Raw genomic sequence first — 20,836 nt, 5'->3', positions numbered from 1 at the left:
CGTTATGATTTAATGCATTAATAAATGCTGAATGTATCAAGAACTCCTTTTGCTCACCATTAAGAAATGTTCAAGTCATTATGACTATTTGTAATTAGTTTACAGTATTACCCATTTTCTATTGGTCAAAAATCCCACATAAAGCCAGGAAGATCGGAATTTTCGTGCAAAGGGAATGTGTAAATTCTGCAGTTTCCCCTGGGTCAACCGACTCTGCATTTGACACAGGTGTTTATCACCTTTGCTTGGCTCAGCATTGATCAAAACATAATACCTGGCACGCTGGTGATGGCGCATAAATAAGGGAGGAATATTGTATGTGGCCTAGTCAAGGACGTTATATTACTGGACACAGTGTTGGAGGTGGAACTCCCTTCATTCCTAAGAAAGCTGCTCAGTGGTGTTTTGAAGCAAAAAAAGCTCAACTTTCCGGGTATGAAAATACCTAGATCGCCAAACAAGCTGGCTAACTTCTGGTTTAGTGATCGGCTAAGCTGAATGGGGATAAAATAACTGAATCGTGCAGCTCTTCAAGACTTTCTAAATGTTATTGGACAGAATGGCTCAAATTATGATTGTGAAACGACTCATTTTGCGGGGGTTGTGGTGCTCAAAATAATGTATCCACCGATATTTCTTTCACACTGGGTCTATTGTTATTTTCTCTTCTGTAACAACTGTCTCCGGTGCATTCCTGGCGTGAAACGTGACGTCATTCACTTGCAATGTAGTGCTTCGACGGGCTGCATTGCCTGAGGAAAGTGGGAATGGGGTCAATAGAGGATTTTTAGTGGGTGCACTTGTGTTTAAACAACTTGTGTAGACCCACTTATTTTGGTTGAAGATCAGTATTAGAGATAATCAGGTCAGGAATGTTTAGGAGCAGTTACTTCATACATGAATTAAGTTAGCTAGACATAAACATAACATTAACATAAACCGCTGATAGATCTATGTCTTTGCTCAGAAGGAACCTATTCTTCTTCTTCTTTATGTATTTATCTTTTATCAAACTGGTCGTCAGATGCAACATGTACAAAAGACATAAAACAGTTACATTAACTTTTATGTGATCTAATTCTATTGCTAATTTCCATTCCTTAACTGATCTACTCACTTTACCATGTTAATGTTTGATGTAATCTTGATGCGGCAGAATGCATCTAACGACCAGTTTGATTTAAAGAAAAGCTGAGAATAGGTCAATTCTGAGAAAAATACATAGATCTTACATAGAAATATTATGTAACTCGAATCTAGCTAACTTGATTGTTTGTTTTTTTCTTTCTTTTTTTAACCTTTATTTAGTCAGGGTTGGTTCACTGAGAATATCTAAACCATGACGAAATCAAATAATGTATGAAATAACTGTTCATGATCATCAGTTAAACATTAATGAAGTATATGAGTTCTTCCTGTAGTACAAAGAGTCATTATTAACAAGATATGTACCACATCTGTTTGGATTTAATCAAAGTTAATATTCTGTAGATTATTTACTATAATACATGATTGACTGCAGGGTATTTTTTCACAAGAATAAATGGAATTATGTCACCAGGATGAATCACTGAATTAGATTTAACTTTTATTATGTACATGGCAAAATAAAAGACTCAGTTTGTGAGTACAGAAGCATGTCTTTTATCAAAATGCGTAAAGAAGAAGCAGAATGCGCTCTTCATTAAACATTGTAGTTTGAATTTCTGTAGTTAGTTTCCAGGTGATGACAGTTGACATCTAGGAAGGAAGACAGTTTTTTGAACTTGATACAGTAACCCCAACGCATTACCAAAATTATGGGTTTTATTTTGATATATTGCAAATGCTAACAGGATCTGTTTCAAGTGTCAGGTGGTTGAAATGACTATGAAAATGAAGTTTATTTGTCTGTCTGTTATTCATCTGAAATGCATTATTGTTCAATGTGATATCTGTTTATTTTAGATCTGCAGAACAGTTGCTCAGGGGTTCTCTCACAAACAGTGGACGTTTCATTGTAAAAAAAGGTGGCAAAGCAAACACTGTTTTCAGAAGTCTTTGGTAGTACCGATGGGGTACAAAGTTCAAATGTAGACAAAAAGCAGGCAGCGACAAGGCACTCTGCGCCATGTGGAAAATTAAAGTGTCAGACAAGGAAAAATCTATGCATAGCCTATACACAAGTCAACACCCACGCACATTTTTTTCTCTCCCTCTCTCTGTGTTTTCTTTTTTTTCTCAATGAAAGTCTTTCACACAGAAGACACACATCTCCGGAGCGGTCGCGAGCCCCCCGACACGATGACGGCTAAAGTTCATCTCATTAACTCCTGACAAGCCCGCGCCTGCTCTCTCTGGCACAGGAAGTGGAGAGATTAAGGACTACTGACGCAATACAACACAGTCTACAGTCCCCTTTCAAGAAAAAAGAAAAGAGAAGAGCTAAGCATTCAAATCTATCTGGACACACACACACACGTGCACACACACTCACACACACACACACAGACACACACACACAGACACACAAAAAATGCACCCCTGAGTCCACGTTGACAAATTCTTTAACAAGCTGTGGTTAAAGGGAAGCTGGTTTTACTCTGACTCACCCCCCTCCTTTCAAACAGTTTACTGGAAATAAAGAGGGAGGAGGAGGGAGGGGGCACTTTCAGAGAAGTCACGTGACGGGGCCGGGCAAACCACAGCACAGAGAGTCTTTGAGTGCAGTAGGCCAGGGGGGAAGGCAGGCATACGCCCAGCGCAGATGGCCCTGATTTGAGTTACAGGAGATACGATCCTGGGAGTTGGCAATCAAGAATTCACAGCCTGTTAACCCCTTCCATGCCGGATGAAAAAAAAAACACAAGCCAGGAAATAACTTCATTATCAAGTTACAAGCGATCATGGACTCGATCCATGCATGATCCTCCAGGACAGTCTGTATCGATACTGACGTCTCCTCTCCGGCACACAAGTGCTCTCGTACTGAGCTAAAGATTTAAGAGGGGAAAAAAATCTGATGTTCATGACATCAGCGTCTGGAGCCGTAAGAAGAGGCATGACTTCATTATTCTTGAATAGCTCTGTTGAATGAATGAAAAAAAAAAAAAAAAAAAAAACCCAGAGTGCTGTACTGCTGTGCATCACGTGCACTTGTGGCAGGAAGTTGGCACGTGCAGGCTGAGAGAAATACCACTGGGTTTAAGTCAAACTGCTGGCACCTACAAACCTCTGTGACTAGAGTGAAGGGGACCAAGTGAGCATCTTAATCCAACTCTGCTGCCACAGGGTGGAGAGCGTGTGTGGGAGAGCGCCTGAGCGTGTGTGTGTGGGTGGGGGGGGGGGGGTAGGGTTGAAGGGGTGTCACATCCTTGAGGACAAAAGTTAACCACTTCCTGTCTAATACACAACGATCCAAAGATACCAAGTTTCCAATCCGTTCCAGTAGACTTTCCACTTTGGCCTATTAGTACTGGTCGTTAGCTTTCAATGAAAAAATCTGACACAAATCCACAGCAGATTAATAACTCCGTGCACACCTTAAAAAGTTGAAAAACAGTAAAAGGATGAAAGTGATAACCAATGAGCTGTTGCGGGATCTCCTTGAGTAAAAGAGGGAACCCTGAGAACATCCGAGTGACGGTAAAAGCCCTGGCGAGAGAAAAAATGTTTCCGTATGTTGCAGGTCCTCGCTGGTGCTAGCAACCTGCCTCCAGATGCTGTCCAATCACATGAGCACACATTACATACATACTCCCCGCTGCCAGATATCATCAGAGAGGGGGGAGAGAGAGAGAGAGAGACAGAGAGACAGAGGAGAGAGAGAGAGACAGAGAGAGAGACAGAGAGAGAGAGAGTAATACACAGTGGGAGACAAACAGGAGTGTATGAGAAAGAAAAAGAGCACAGAAAGAGAGGGACAGAAAAAGAAACAATGTCAGTGACAGAGCAAGAGTAAAACTGCGTACTGAGACAGCAGCAGCTCACAGCGTCACTTCTAATCTCCTCTCGTACGGATGCGAGACAAACAGACGATGCTCCTCCTGCGTCACACTGTTAGTTTGTTTGGGAAAAGACACACAGGAGCTCTTCAATGTTGAGATGATCTTGTAGACAAAATCTCCTCCTTACCACGGCGCTCGTGTGACTCCCTCTCCCACAGTCTCTGCTCTTTTCTCACAGTTTTCGGTGGGAAGCGCCACTTCTACTATCAGTAAGTGATGTCAGAGCTTCACTTGCACACATATGGTCTGAACGCCAGGGCTGCTGTTGGTGCCAACCTACACAGCTGTCCACAGCATTAGTTAAGGTGGACCTTACAGCAGGTGCTGCGCTCCTGTACCTTGTTATGCAGCAGCTCGGACTCTTGTTGCCAAATTTTTGGTGACTTCACTGAAGTGATGTCATTACTAGTACCTAATAGGGACAGTTCAGTTTTGGCGCTGGGAGTCTATACTAATAATGAAAAACAGTGGTTAAGGCAATATTTCCGTTCAGAGGAACAATGTTGAAATTCAAATTACTCATATATGTATCTTATTCATGAGAATTCAGTGCTTCCAGGGACAGGCTTTTATTTTTAAAACATAATTTACACTCTTTTAATCTTATACAGTAAAGAGATGTTTAACATGCTGTTGCAGCAAATGTCTCTCTGGTTCAGTTTAAGAGATGCAGAAGAGGCATGGAATGCTTAAACAAATCTTTGTTTATGAGAATGGATAACCTATTGATATTTGACAATTGTGTGATTTTGTGACATGCATTGACATCATTAATTTAACTATGGCCAAATATGGAACATGGTTATCCTATAGTACTGCAATGAAAGTTCCCTGCTACTAGAAATGAATGGATTAATTCATTAATGATATGTTCTTTAAAATGATGAATCTGCAAGGATTCCTACACATGGCGATGTGGGATAGAAGAGAGAGAACGGACCAAGTGACTGGTTAGGTATTGACTTGTGTAATAAAACCCATATGAGTCATATATATATACACACTCTCTCAATTGGTATAAGACAAAGTGAAACCAATTTGCGAAACACATAGTAACTAGTCATATTTCTTTGGTATCACAACAGAGATCTTAACGGCGGTCCAAAGACACCTGTTATGACCATAAATGAATTAGTGCGGCACTAAATTATGATTCTTTTTATATTCCGTTGTCTCCAAAGCAAATCGACTTGCTTCAATATTTTAAACAAATAATAGTACTCATATGGATGGAGCTGTTTAACTCGCTGCTAGAAATCTGTGACAGTTAAAACAACACTGAAATCCTGCTAAAAGTGTTATCTATCTATATACAAAGTGAGCTCAGGTTATTAATATTGTACATCTGTTTAACAGAAAATCATTTTTGTGACATTTTTGTCATATGGAGACATAAAGGACAGACGGTAACAACATGGAAAAGACTTTTCATTGAATGGGACCAGATCAAAATAAATGACTTTTTTTTCTCTTCAGATAGACACACAAACATGGTCTTACATATACTTTTTAGGCACTGTTCTTTTTGGAATTACTACACTATCAAAGACAGCATGCCAGTACGGAACAGCTCACATCTAAACTACAAATCCTGTATGCAATCCATTCAGAAAACTAAAACACACATACTATTGGCAAAAATAAATGTTCCTCAGAATCAATCAAGTTCCCCCCCGATATCTGGCATATCCTCATTAAAAAAACAGTATTTATTTGTTGCCTGTGTGCTACAGTATATTTGCAAACACAGGGGTAAGTGAGTCTGTTGTAAAGTTCAAAACCATTCATGGCGGCAGTGGTTGTACTGCACTTGACCTGTCTGACTGTTTGACCCACACTGCTGGAGAGAGAAAAACATTCCTGAGGATGAAGTCTGTGTCAGGACAGATAGGTCTGATGAAAAGCCTGTACACAATTAGAAAGGAAATGGTACAAGTGCAACAGGGTGATAAAGAACAAGTGTGCAACTGCCACAAAGCAGAGAGGTGAGAATGACGTGAAGTAGGGAGAAGTAAAGATATGATATGTAAGATTTCTTCCGGGAAACAGTAAGAGAGTGAGTAAGGAAGTCTGTGAATATTCATTTTAACAAAAGGTGAATACAAATTGAAAACATTAGCTAATCTGTAAACATTTTGCCCAACTCAAACTCGTAGCAATGGTGGTCTGATTGAGAGAACACTTGTAACATACTGTGCATTTAACAAGACGGTGGTGGCTGTGGAGGTTAGAGAGAGAAGAAAGAATGAGAAAGGGGAGTTAGATAACAGAGGTGATGGAGTAGGTGAAGCAGATGCAGGGGGCAGTGTGTCACCTGAGCAGACTGGGTCTGATCCAGTATCTCCTCAAACCTCTGGTAGTCCTCATCGTCTGGGTCAGCTCCAGACAGCCGTGCCGCCCGCGCCATAAAATAGGGAGGAAGCTCTCCTATAGCTGTTCCTGCGCCCTGCATACACACAAACACAGACACATACATACAGAGATTTTTAATTGCTGCTGCTCAGCTGTTTATATTTAGAGAACTGACGTGATGTTCTTCTGTGTATTGTTTTGGCAACACGGGATTCTGTCCAATCATGCCAATAAGGCTGAATTAAACGTAGCTTTAAGAAAGAGAAAGAGCGATGTTAGTTGTTATGCGCATGCAGGTTGTTTATTTGTTCATCAAATTGTATTAAGAGGCTGTGGCTGATTTTATTACTTTTTTAAACCAATCCTTTTTTTTTATTATGCATTGAGTAGTTTGGTTGTAAAAATGCTGTATTTGTCGTAATATAAAGCTAATTATCATAACAAGCATGTGAACATGGCTCCTGGGGGGTTAATGGAGCAAAAATATCAATATCCACTTTCCAAAGGAGCTTGCACCGCTTGACGTCTGGGATTGTGCGATCAGAGCCCTTAATGGGAATAAAACGGAAAGGATTTACGAGAATGAAAATCCCACAGATTATTAAACGATCATGGAAACATAAAACACAGGCTAGGGGAAGGTGAAAAACCAGATGCCACCTCTAAACAGCATATCAACACACTGCGCCGCTAACTGCTATGTTCCAATCCACTTGGACATGTGGAATGCAGCGTTTCTGGAAAATTTAAGAAGTGCTAACAAGCCCAGGGGGGTCTAAAGGAACCAAGATATCGATATCCAACAGCCAAAAGGAGCTTGTAGCTGTAAAGCGCAGGAGCATGAGTGATTGAGGGGGGCTTAACAGGAAGAAACCGGAAGTGATTTGAGGGATATAAATCCTCAGCACTTGGTCGGTTCACCAAGTTCATACCGCCAAAACATGCGGACGGGGGGAGTGAGGGGGTGAGGGCTACAGACTTAATTAACACAATGAAAACAGCCGCCAAGAAATTCTGTGTTTTTGGAGTTGCTCACAGCTCATTACTTTAATGTTTCCAGGCACAGGGGGAGAGTAGGGGTGCAAGGGGGATGAAAGAAGATGCAAAGGATACAGTTAGTGTAAGTTACAATTACAGATGACATATGGTTTCAAGCCCCAACACATCCACGACATCCTTTGCTCAACAGCACTGAGAAACAGTTAAGCTCTCGAAGTGAAATTCAGTTCTTTATGTGGAACACACACAAAATCGCAGCTTCAATCTCTCTCACAGAACAACATAACTAACTAATTACAGCCACATTAGTTGTATATAGAGGGATAGTTGAGCCAGAAGATGATTAGTGAGTAGTTAGCAACCATGGCAGCGACAACAAGCCCAAACAATCATTCTCAGGAGGCGGTGCTATCCCAAAACCTGGCAGACTGCATCTTTAATCTGGACACCCTGTTCTCTTGTTAACACTGCAGCCTTTGATGAAATCTGCCAGTTTTCTCTCATAATGGAGACGTGCCCTAATCTCCCTGGCAGCTGCTCCATTCAATAGCTCTGCCTCTGTTTGTGAGCGTGCATGCGCCTGTGTGTGTGTTTGTATAAGGGGGCAGCGAAATACGTCCACCTGCACAGAGGTGGTGTTTGAAGTGGAGCACTTAAGGGAGCTGCAGTAGTGGACAGAGAGGCTTCAAGAGGGAACAAAAAAGACAAAAAGAAAGGAGGAAAGAGAAAGGAGAGAGGAGGAGAAGAGGTAGTGGTAGTGGTGGTGTGGAGGGCAATGTCTCATCAGTGTATCCGGATGATGGGTGGCTGGCAGGAGGGGGAACACTGGCGTGGGTGCTTTGAAAACCCTGGGCACAACAGGTGTCTCCAACTGTAGAGCTGTCAAGCAAGTTGAAGCCATGCCAGGCTGGGGTTACATGGGTGTGGTGGTGACCGGATGGTGCAGAATCCAAGGGGATTGGGTGGCACACACACACTCCGATATCACACCTCTGAGCACAGTTATACTGCTGGAGTGGCTGCTGTTTGGCTTGGAGAAAATTCGACTCAAGTTTAAACCAGAATAACTAATATGCTGCACCAATAAATCAAACATGCAGACTTTTTTACATGCAGGATTGGTGTGCCTGCACACACACATGCATGCACGCGCCAAACGGAATATAAGATAGGAATGTAGCCATAGTATCACATTGTCATTTCCGATGAACGAATTTGAAAATTTGTATGTGCATGTAGTTTAATGTATTGCAGACAATAATGAGGCCTATAGGCAGATGATGGTAGAAAGCACATTCCGGAAAGACCGCTGGTTGCTTTAAAGTTCCCCTATAGTGAACAAGTTCCCTCACTCTCACCTCAGCCCCTTCCACATTATGCAGAACAAGGAAACAGATAACAAAGACTGTTAAAGCTCATATCATGTGTTGGTGACCAAGTTCTCTTTTCTCAAAGTTCAGCAGTTCTGCCTTTCTCACAATCAAAAAAGGAAACTGCCAATAGCAGAAGACATGATAGCTACTGTGATTACAAAGAAATCAACAAAGGAGTGTGACATCTATGTCACTATGGCTCATATCTGTTCTTGTTTTTATGAGTTCTGTATGTGCGTGTGACACAAGCACAAACCAGTGGTTTCATAGTAACTATGAGCCACGTGTGAGTCATTGATAAACCATCAGGGCCCCAGTCTAAGTCTAACTAAAAACCCAGCTAGAATGGTGTTCTTTGTCGAAGTCCAACGTTTAATGGAAACTCTATTTTTTGTTACACATTTTATTTTTGATTTAATTCTACTATAAAGTGGTAAAAACATTTTCCGTTAAGATCGTAGACTGAAAGTATTTCATCTTTCTCGTCAGCCACAAGGCTGGTTAGAGGTGTGAAACCACTGACAAAGCGTAGGGGAAATTCACTGGGGATGGGGTTTTCCAAGCAAATGAGTTATCAATGAAGACATTTGCACCCACAGCCTGAATGCAAATTTGTATTATTTCTAACCTTGAGCCTTTACTGGTGGAAGCACTGCATAAGAAATAATGGAAAAGTGATTAATAGCCACGTGAGGGTTTCTAAAATTAGGCCATGGGACCACATGGTGGAGATCTAAAAGATGTTTGTAATTCTTTGTATCAAACCTTAAGAAAGGGAGAATACACATCAAATACCAAGTTTTTATCTTTTGTATTGTTCTTACCAAAGCATTATTGCATGTTACTAACAAAAGAATTAGTGGACTTCTCTCGAAATTTGGAGTCCCTTACATGCATTGCTTAACCATGCCTCTTCGATTTGGGTGATATTAATGTTTCTAACACCCTTTTGTTTAATTAACAACTTTCAAAACACACTGGATAAATTCAGACATTTATTTAGAAGATCTGAGGCTTTCACGTGACAAACAATATTTCAAAGCGCACACTCTGGTCAAACCTTTGGCAAATGTGCAAAGTGACTGCAAACTGTGACCAAAACTGAGCCATACGAAATGTTTGTAGAAACTCAACTATTTGTAGATCCTGCAATTGCTTGTTCTTTAGCTGTATACAGTATGCACAGCCAGTGTGTAATGGGCACTCACCCACATACAAGCTTCCAGGCGGACTTTAGAGATGATAGTCCAGAGAGAGATGCTTCCATGGATGGCTGCTGATCCCACCAACTCGTCCACCCCCGCAGCCTCCACGCCCACCTGCTGAGCATCAGAGCCTGGTGCTGGGGCTTCCTGCTGGGGACAGACTATTTGGTCCGGATAGGGTGGCTCGGGGAAATCCACTGAGCCACATTCATAGGCCGCCAAGGTCACTGATGCTATGTGTGGTCCCTTAGAAATATAGAGAGAAAGACAGAGAGGCAGAGAGAAAAGCGGACAAAGAGGAAGAAAAGACAAAAAGAGAGAGGAGTGAAAAATAGTGTGGGAGTGAGTCCACCTGTTGGAAGAAGTTTTGAGTCAGAAGAAGACCACTTTACTATTAGCATAGAGAGAAAGGGACAGCAGTGAGTCAAATACTGAAGACAGTTATATGTGGGCCAGTAAAGGCTCTGTCTCCTTGTTCCTACAGCAGTGGAAATCTTCCTCTGCTTTTCCCTGTAAGCTATAACAGTGAACCCTCTGTTTGCCTTTCTATATGAGTAAATAGGCCATTAGAAATGGTGAAAAACACATAACTATGATGCTGAATTGCTATGCAAAAGGCTTCTTGATGCTGTTTCAACCAATACAAGAGAATCAAAGTTTCAATGGATAAAGTCTGGAGGGCCCCGGGTGGAAACAATCTAAGGTGGAAACCAAAGCTGGGGTATTGAAACCACTTCCCCAGTCACCTTTCCCAGGTGACACACACACACACACACACACACACACACACACACACACACACACACACACAGAGGAAAGAAATTATAAAGTAGAAAAAGCAGCAGGAAAAGAAGCTGACTTTAAACAGGGACTCTCTCAGGACAGAATTTATTCATGTTTGACTGTTCCTTTTGTATGAATGACATTAGCATACTTAAGGACCCGCTGTCTTTGATAGGTCCTGGTCTGGTTTACATTTCTGACTCTTGTTTATTTGCTCATGTCAATTAGGCTTCCAGTGAGAAAACAAAGGAATCAAAGGAAGGAATAGAGGTGCTGGTTGGACTTCTGGTGCGTGGTCAAAGTTTATTGAGATGCCGCCTTTGTGTTCTTGACTCGGCACACCATAAAACAAGTTGTACCGATATCCACGATGCTGCTGAGTAGAGAAACTCCTGAGGCCACACACACACATGAAAACTCAAATTTCAACTCAGTTACAGAGAAATAAAAAAAATGACATATATGAGTGGAAATCTCCATTTCAACACCCTTCTGGCATTCTGAAATAAAGTGCCTACCAGCATTGGTCTTTTATCTAATTGCACCGCTATCATTTTAAAGAGGAGCAATTTCACATTCCATTGCTTCCAAACAAAATAGTTTGACTTATTTATAAATTTAACACAACTGTTTTGAAGGGTCATTTCATGTAGCACACCTGTTTTCAAGGGTAATTTAATTTCCTATTTTTTGTCGAGGCAAAGGTCAAATTCGATCAAGTACTGTCTTGTAGAACAGAACAGAGAACAAAAAGTATAACAGTTCCTGTAAAAAAAGATATGCTCTTCTTACAGCATGAATTCAGTTATCAAACTTTGTTGACTGAGAGGAACAAGGAAACTACTGTATTTGTACAAAAGACCGTTGGTCATTCTTCACTGACATATCATGACAATAAGGTTAATAATATCATCTGAGAGCACAATGTCTGATTAAGTTTCATACAGAACAGGATCTAGCCAGGAAGAAAAGGTCATCTAACTTTGCATTTCCTCCGTAAGATCACATGCTCAACACTGATCAATGACCTAGATATATCTGAAATGATCAAACAAGTCAGTAACACTTGTGTGATCCCTGCAAATAAAGGCAGGTCCATGGAGTGGGCCGATGAAAAGCCAGCCCTGTGTACTCTGTCTATTCCATGTGTTTACACTCATGCGTATGTGTGTGTAGGAAGGGTGCTCCCAGTGACGCACGGGGGCAGTTTGGCATTACGCAATGAAGCGCCAAAACGATCTGGCAAACCCGGGGTGGGGCTGGAACTTCCGGAGCTGAATGGGACAAGGCAGGATAGGACAGGACGTGGGAGGGCAGGACAGTGGCGTGTGAGGCAACAGGAAACAGAAATGTTGTGCACTCCCTTTAAATGACACATATTAGTTTCTACACACTCAGTATTAGGAAATAGGGGATCGTAACATTTGATTGATGCTATATTATCTTTGAAAAACACACACACACACACACACACAGCTTATTGATACTCTTGTTTTCTTACAAAAGCATTAGACTAATCAAGGTTAAAAAATCTTAATCGACCCAGAGGGAGAACTCCCAGCATTGACTGCATCAGTCTGGATATTCCCCAGTCTCATTTCCTCTCCACTGTCTCTCCAGCAGGATTTCACCGCACGGACATCCAAACATACAAAAACACAATCCATGCACACAGACAGATTCCACAAGCAGAGCGTTTCTGGCCAAGAAAGACTATATACCTCTTACTCACACCTTCAGACTCGTTCTCAGGTAGTGTGTGTTTACCAAACACACACATACAGGCTGCCAACAGAAAGTGTTGCGTGACTCCCAGTACCTGCCCTCCCTCACTCTTTCTGTCTAATGCTGTGTCACTGCTTCTCACCTTACACAAAAGCCCAGTCATCTCCTGTTGTTAAGGTGACTCACTATTAATCTGCAGCCCAGCCCAGCCCACCATGTCCAGGTAACTTCCATCTATTTCCTTCTGTTCCTGACTTAAAACAGACACACACGCACACATTTCATATTGTAGGGAGATGTAATAAATGATTAATATCAGGACGGAAGTACAAAATATACAGCAGGAAGCATTTTTTTTTCTCTATGAGAGAACCTATTGTTCCATCATACACATTGTTTACAGTAAACAAATTAGTGGTGATGGGTTTACGTGTCTATGCTAAAATGACTGTTTCACCTCCTCCTGACTGTGTCTAATTTGAGATTTGCCAAATGTTGGGGCTATCTGCAGCCACTAAAATACACACTAGTACTGAAAGAGGCCTAAAGTCGCTCTCTCTGACCTGATGGGATCCACAATGGAGGCAACATTGCTAGCATTCCTGTGGCAACATGCAGAAACCAACGCCTGGCCTCCAAAACGAGTGGGATCCCCTCTTTTGGGTATGAGTACATCCACACACACTCTGAGGAGACACACACACAGCTCAGTGTCAGCATGTGTGCTGACAATATATCATCACTATAGAGCAATAAGAGCACACAGTCAAAACATAGGAATAGTCCCTAAAAGCCCCATCTGGATTAGATTTCTTTCTCTATGGGATTCTGGGTGATGTTGGCATTACCTGCAATGGACAGTGACCTTAAGTGATTAAAGCACATGTGGTTAACTTTTTATCACTTTCGTGATAAATTACAGCTGTAATTACCTTCTGTTTTTCAGTGAACGCAGTGTTTTTCAGTGAAGTGGATCTCAGTTTGTTTCCATGATAAGATCTGGTGTCCTTTAACTTTTACAGCACAGTGTGAAATTTGGAGATCAAAAAATGTTTTTGCTAATCTGATAGAGGCAGGTTAACACCAGAAGACAGACATATTTTGGAACCGATACAATGACGGGAAGCAATTAAAGCCAGCATGAGATCAACAGGTCATCAGATGGGCTGTGGAAATGTAACCTTTACAGGTAGGTAATGTTGTTCTTGTTTGGCTAGTCCTCTGGAACATCCATATCTATCATAGACTGTAATTTACTGATGGTTAAAATGCTGTCTAGAATGATGAGTTAAATTACTGAAGGGCACATTGAATACTTTATACCCTACTTCCCTCTGTAATGCTAATCACTACTGAATGGATCTTGAATTAAAGGTACCCTGTGGAGTAATTCACCGCATTTAGTCCAATGGAGGAATTTTCAAGTGGGTTCCCATTTTGTCAGTTTTGTGCATGAGGACACATATGCTTGCACAGGAGCACATAAGAGATGCGATACACATTCCTGCTCATTCATGATATTCAACCATTGTACAATTGGTAGGGTGACGCAGCAAGAAATTTAGCCATGCACAAACAAAGGCTGTGTAGAAGGAGCTGAAAAACAGGAATGTGACAACGCATTAAAACAACATCAACAACAACTTTTGTATGTATAGTAAACTGTTCCTTCACCTCTATCCTGGACATGGGACAGGGATTGGCAATGAGCGTGGCTGTTGCTAAAGCACATGAACGGAAAGGAGCTTCCTCTCAGCGCCACAGCAAGAACAAAGTGTGCGTCAATGTGCCCACTGAAGGAGGATGTGAAAGCTGGTTGGCCAATAGCTTCTGCTGAGAAGAGCTGCTGACTATGGGCAGTCAACCACCTTCTCTGGCCGACAGTATTCAGCACCTCTTTGAGAATATTCTTGAATTGTTAAAATACTTGAAATATAATACAATACATTCTTTTGTGTGACCTTGTGTGACACACTGACAGAGATATCTGCATCAACTCAGCAGACACACACACACACACACACACACACACACACACACACACTCACACACACACATACAGCATATCACACCAGTGTAGGCGTGATGATTTGAATTGGAATGCAGATTGTGCAAGAAGGGAGCTTTTTAAATTTTTAAATTATAACTACTAGTTCACTCTGTACACATAGACGGATGAAGTGGATTGAATGCAGTCATGATGAAATCGTATCAAAAACTAGTAGATTCCCATTAGGAAGCAGCAGCAGATGACAGATTTCAGATGTCAGCTGTCTGTAAATTTGTGCCTGCCTGTCTGCCAAATTCAACTGTTCTGTGCAAGGCAACAATTCAAATTACTGCAAATTAAAGTGATGCATATCGTAAAGGGAAATTATGTACCATCCCTCAATGTATGGTTTTTAATCATGAGAAACTACAAAATGCAACCCATAATCGCCCCAGACACCAGTCATGGTGTATACTACTCTTGATAGTTTATGGTGGCAAATGTAGTTGCTTCTGAAGCTCCAAACCAGACATTAATGGGTGACCATAAACTGACCAGTTCTCAGTGACCACGACCACAGGACGGTCCAGTCATTAACAGGTCGCTGTGGTTGTCAAGGGCCATTTAAGCACATTAGACACGGTCCAGCTAGCATAACCTGTTAACCGCTTCTTACAGTGGGAGACTGCTGGAGGCAAAACAGAACAAACATTAGAGGTTAGTTCGTTATGAAGAAGCCCTGGTCAGGCTCTCTGAGGGAGGTAAGCGAATGCTGGACTGAGGCCAGTGATGGAGCAGAGACAGAGAGGAGGGGCAGGGGGTGTTTAGAAGTGGGTGGCGAGCACACACACAAACACACTGTGACAGACTGTGAGATGCTGGAGGTTTCTTGGGGGGCTGGTCTCAGTGATTTATCCATGTGGTTTCACCATATGAATTCACGTTCAGAAACTTACCCCCAAACTAGCAGACACAGTCACTCTGACTCCCCACTGAGCGATGGACTAAAGACAAAGCATTCATCTCAACTTAAATGGTTTGAAACTGACTTAATATCTAACGCTAATTCAGGACTTACAAATGTAAATTCAATAACCTAACACTATATAGATTCAAAAAGTAAAATTACACATAAATATGTTTTTTTCATTTTACAATGTCTTTACTGAATAGAGGTTAATATTTGAGTCACATTCAACATTTTTAATGATTCCTTTGTTTCATCAGCTTTTGCAACCTTTAATTTTTATTCTGCCATCCTAATATGGCCAGGAAAATACCAGTCCAACATGGCAAATAAAAAAGCTCTGAATTAACAAAATCTTATGTATGCAGTACCTTCTTTGTCAAAAACCACAAGTATGTACAGTGATATATGCTGACTCTACAGTTACATATTAATGTAAAATGTGCACAAAACATAGATTACATAATATGTACAGAAATTGCATTTAATATGCAAAACAATTTGTTCAAGTCATTTAAATTGCAACTATTCTAACAATCAATCATTTAGTCTTATCGTGATGTTCTATGGTTTCACCTGTGAGGATTTGCTGCTTCTCTTTAATTAAACTCTTTTGTTTCAGATGGACAAGGTGAGCATTTTTAAGATATAACCTTGGGTATTTGTGATTTAGGGTGATTTTTTTTCTCCATTTTATAGACTGAGAAAATAAACTGCAGATAAATCAAAAGTGGAAATGCATGTTTGTTGCAGCCCTTATCAAAATGAAAAAACAAAAAAAAACAAAAAAACAAAACAGCACAAACTAAAATCTAAAACAAAGTGTGATGATGTTTTGGATGAATTAGACCAAAGCATCATTGAGTGTATTTCACTTTGGCCACTAAAAATAAAAGTAAAATACTGCAGGGAAACAACATTTTGGTGCTGAAAAAAAGTCCATCGGGTTAAAAAGGAGGCCGATGAAACAACAGCTACACAGAGTCACTTGAGGATGTCGGATGGTGTGATGTGTAACTGAAAAGCACTTGGTGAACTTTATAGCAGAATTTCATAACAAAACTTTTCTTCAAATAACTTCAACACCTACAGTCTGCCAGCAGCGCTCTGGTTTGGTCTGGTCAGGTTTGGCTTGTTGTTGGTACCATTTCAGGCAGGCTACACTCTAAGCCCACTTTGGCCCAGGACTGGTTTCCTGTGGGCTCTGTGTGTGTGTGTGTGTGTGTGTGTGTGTGTGTGTGTGTGTGTGTGTGTGTGTGTGTGTGTCTTTCAGAGCGACTGGTTATTGTACTTGGTATTAGCAGGACTCCTGGGGTCTCCAAGACACAGACAGACAGACGCATGCCTTGGATGGCTGGAGTGTGACAGTTAAGATTGAGATGCTATTAGAAACACCACACACACACATGCACCCATGCATGCACGCACACACACACACGCACACAAATCTATCATTTACACATCTCTCTGGTATTCATCACTAAAGGAGTCTGGTGAAGATGAGTAAGTCACAAGACGATTGGGCAGATCCATGTCGCCAACCTTATGAGGAAGCAAATGAATTACTTAAAAGGCAATTGTGCTGTTTTTGCCAAAGGAAGTAAAAACCCTTTTGCGGTATTTCAAATTTAAACCCAAAGTTAGATCATTGCCCTCATGAGCAGCTGCAGACGCATGATTTACCAGTGTAAAATTCCCAACTAACGTATCTTTATGGTATGTAAGTAATACTGCCTGTTCAGTAGTGGGAGGATCAAATCCGAGCGATAAAGTTCTGACATACTATCTAGATGTAGTTAAAAATGAATGGCTTCAGATTTAATTTAAGAGGTGTTGGAGTTAAAGCGAGAGATCCATTACTGTGAGCCAGTGGTGAGTCAAGAGTAGCTTTTCAGCTTTTCAAAGAACTACTGAACTTGATCCTGATGTGTCACTCATGTTCCAGGTAACATGCATGCAAGGTATCAATTCTCGCCTTGGCGAACAGAGGAGTGATTATGCCAAGTTTATTGTCAAGTCATGTTTGACACAGAGAGCACGCACAGAGAGGTCAGGAAGAATTCTGAATTAATATCTTTGTAATGTTTATATATGTAGTATGCCAGCAACTATCAGACTAAATAAAACTGTTTCTAAAGAGTCGCCCCGGAGCCTTATCAGCGATTAGTTCAGAAACAACTCTTTAATCAAGTGTTTTCAAGTGATCAAAATAAAAAAAAAAAAAGAGAAAGAATAAAAAAAAAAAAACCCAAAACACTTTTGAATGGTGGAAAGTTTAGTCCGGGTCTTACAGATCAGCACATCAAGTCACACATCAAACAAAGCAACCAGGTTTCTGTCTTTGTGAACGTGAAGGTGCCCTATTGTTTGCTTCTTCGTCAGCATAAAAGACGATGGTCAGGTGAGTGACGAGTAGTGCAAAACACACACACACACACACACACACACACACACACACTCCTTTGTCCAATGCCCTGCCATGCTGTGACCAAGTTTCCCTCACCCACATATTCTTGTCAGACTGTGAACGCGTGGGCGAACTGCACTTAACTGTATAACGGCATTTCTTTTTTAGCGGGAGAACTTTAGGGACCTGTACAGCAGGGTGTGTGTGAGTGTTATAGTAACAACAGTGCAGGGACAGTGTGTGGACGCCTCACTCTCAAACCTGCTCGGCACTTACAGCGATAGCTGACGCTAATTAAAGCTGTGCTCCTGGTAATTGCCAACAGCCAAAACTTAATTTTAGGGGGTTTGCAGGGGAAAATCTGTATATTCTACACAAACCTCATCTGCAACCTATAATTTAGCAATCCTAAAAAAAACTGAATATAGAAAATTCACAATGTTCCTTTATTTAGTTGAGCCACTGGTTTATTTTTTTTGAATGACAAGGGACTGTAAATCGTGAGTCATAAACAAGCTACAAACATGGTTCGATTTTGTATTATGCCATAGGACAGTTGTTTTTTTCCTCCGTGGTGGCTGACATTTCTGCTCCCAGAAAGACACATCATGTACACCTCTCGCTCATAAAACAGCTCAAAGCCAAGAAGGAGAGTGAAAAAAAAGACTACCCTAGTTGCTATTATGTAAACAGCAACGTGCGCGGCTTCAATTATAATGACTTTAATTCTTTGTTGCTGTTGATTTAACGTTGAGCACAACAATTTTCATGCTGCCCATAATGACTTAATGGCAACAGCTATTACTGAAAGTAATTTAATGGTGTATGACTCAGATGAGCTCTCTTCTAAAATATTTACAGCATTCCCAAGCTTTCAAGAGTCACACTCATCTGTAACCCCTTCTCAGTTAAAAGAGGATTTATGGAGGGCAGTGACACTGGTTGTCACTAAAAAACAAATACTTAAAAACCTAAGTGGGGATGAAAGCCAGTTCCACTCATATTTGTGATCTTCACAATCATTATGGCGCATACATGTGCAGGTGCAGGGCTTTCTGAGTGCATACATGTGCGTGTGTGTGTGTTGATCCTCGTCTCCTCAGCCCTTGTCGAAATGAGATCCCTCCAGTGTTCCTGTGTGATTTTATTGTCTTCATGGTCTGGATTATGAGGACCCACCCACTACCTCCTCCCTCAGAGCAGCTGGATAAAATACACTTGATGGTGTGCCAAGAAGTGTGCTTTTTTTTATTTTCTACGCTCGACTTGCCGGGTTTTATCTTTCTCCAATAACCAGTCCTGTCCATGTACAATGATCTCCCGCAGTCTCAGCGGGATGCAAACACAGCAAGGAGACACAGGGCAGCAATTGCCCATGTCAGGTAACAGGAGAGCTGCCACTTCTGCTCTGGTTTCATTGACTGGGATGGTTTGCATGTTAGTGACTCTGCATCCCCCTCTGCTGGTGGCTCTGCAGTCCTCTCATATAAATGTTTACTGTTTCCCGCCAACCACTAAGGATGTGTGCTGTTAATATGTGATGGGGGGGCATAATTTCTAACAAAACCTAAAAGCAGTAAAATATCATAACATTAGTTATACAGGGGTTAAACAGAGCCCTTTTAGCAGTGCCCCGTTCACAGAAGTCAACGCTGGCGGATAAAAATGTGAGCAGCAGTTTAACGTAACTGGAGGAAATAAGAGAATTTGGTCCAATCAAGGAGTTAAGTCTTTTAAATAAGTCATAAAAGGGGACAGACACATGATGACAGCTGGAAAGCAGAAAAAGTCACATGACAACACAGAGTCACATGTTATGTCATGTGAAAGGAGCAATCCAGAGGACCTTAATCATTATTAGACTTAATAGCTCGTATTCATTCATTTCTTCAACTTAGTGGGAATCACCAAAGAAATGCTGTTGAAATGTTACTAGAGAAACTGGAGTCTATCAAATACATTTGTTGGTAGTATTATGGTTCACTATGCTCTTCAATAATGAGATTTATTGTAGAGTATTTCATCTTAAATGTCATGTTTGGTTATCTAACAAGCAAAAATCCAAATATTTCTCTCTAACTCCCTGTTCCGATCTTGATTTGCCACAGAGACAACATAAGAATCATCAGATGTAGTATTACAAAATTATTCTGCACTGATTGTTCTGGTTTATCATCATCTGAAGACCACTGGCACCCTCTAGTGACTGTTATCATCAAAGACCTGGGTCAGTTACAAACATCTTTATTGACAATTTACCTCTCAGTTGTTATTTACAAATACAACAGCTTAAATGTATTTCTATTAATTAATGAAATGACTGAAATAAGTTCTCTACTCCGTATCTAATGACAGCACATATACATGGTAGATTTGACCGAGGATTATTTTGGTATCGGAATAGTCAGGTTTGGCTGCAGGTAACAGTGAAATTCATCAACGTCCCAAATATTTTTTTCTAGATAAGTGGTTTGGTCTATGAAAAGTCAGGAAATATTGAAAAATGTGCTTCCACTGACCAACAGACCAAAACCAGGAGGAAGTGAGTAACTGTCACAGAAGAGGAAGCAAGTTGGGTAGGTGAAACCAATTATTTAAACTGTCAAAAAAATAAATGAATCAACTAACTGTTAGAGCTGTACCCACAGTTTACTCTTTCACACTCTGGCATGCTAAAGTGAATGGGCCTGATAGTCTTTCACCGAGTTGTAGACTGGATGAAAGGCAGTGCAATTAAAGGTTGGCTAAGGTGGTGAATATCTTGAGTGGTGCACTTGCAAATCAATTGCAGAAGTGACTGTTGTGGCGTTCTTTCCAAGCATTCTTTCCAAATGTTGACATGAGTGTAAATCACTCAATCACGCACAATTCAGTTCTCATTTCTAGCATATTATTAAGTCTTATGGACAGGAAGAAAAACAGTGCCAGAGAGGTCAAGCTGCAAGTGTTGTAAGAACACTTGTAAGTTTGAAGGGACATCTTAGCAAGTGCTCGGAAATTGCCTGACCCACTTATTATCACTGACCCAGTCCTAGTTTCTCAAACCAGG

General features: G+C 41.0%; 1 protein-coding gene across 4 annotated transcripts in view; it reads right to left on the bottom strand.

Annotated features, from left to right (window-relative positions):
* The window catches only part of LOC115593954 (vacuole membrane protein 1-like), a 58,792-nt gene that overhangs the window by 28,295 nt on the left and 9,661 nt on the right, over window positions 1-20,836 (bottom strand). For all 4 annotated transcript variants that reach the window (XM_030437680.1, XM_030437678.1, XM_030437677.1 and 1 more), the window contains exons 6-7: window positions 9,919-10,161; window positions 6,301-6,432 (exon numbers count right to left, since the gene is read on the bottom strand). In XM_030437680.1, the coding sequence (XP_030293540.1) occupies window positions 6,301-6,432; window positions 9,919-10,161 (375 nt within the window). The remainder of the gene's footprint in view (window positions 1-6,300; window positions 6,433-9,918; window positions 10,162-20,836) is intronic.

This window comes from Sparus aurata, chromosome 13, assembly GCF_900880675.1.
Source record: "Sparus aurata chromosome 13, fSpaAur1.1, whole genome shotgun sequence".
Lineage (NCBI taxonomy): Eukaryota > Metazoa > Chordata > Actinopteri > Spariformes > Sparidae > Sparus > Sparus aurata.
The sequence above is the reverse complement of the archived record's forward strand: the minus strand, read 5'-3'. Positions and strand labels throughout refer to the sequence as shown.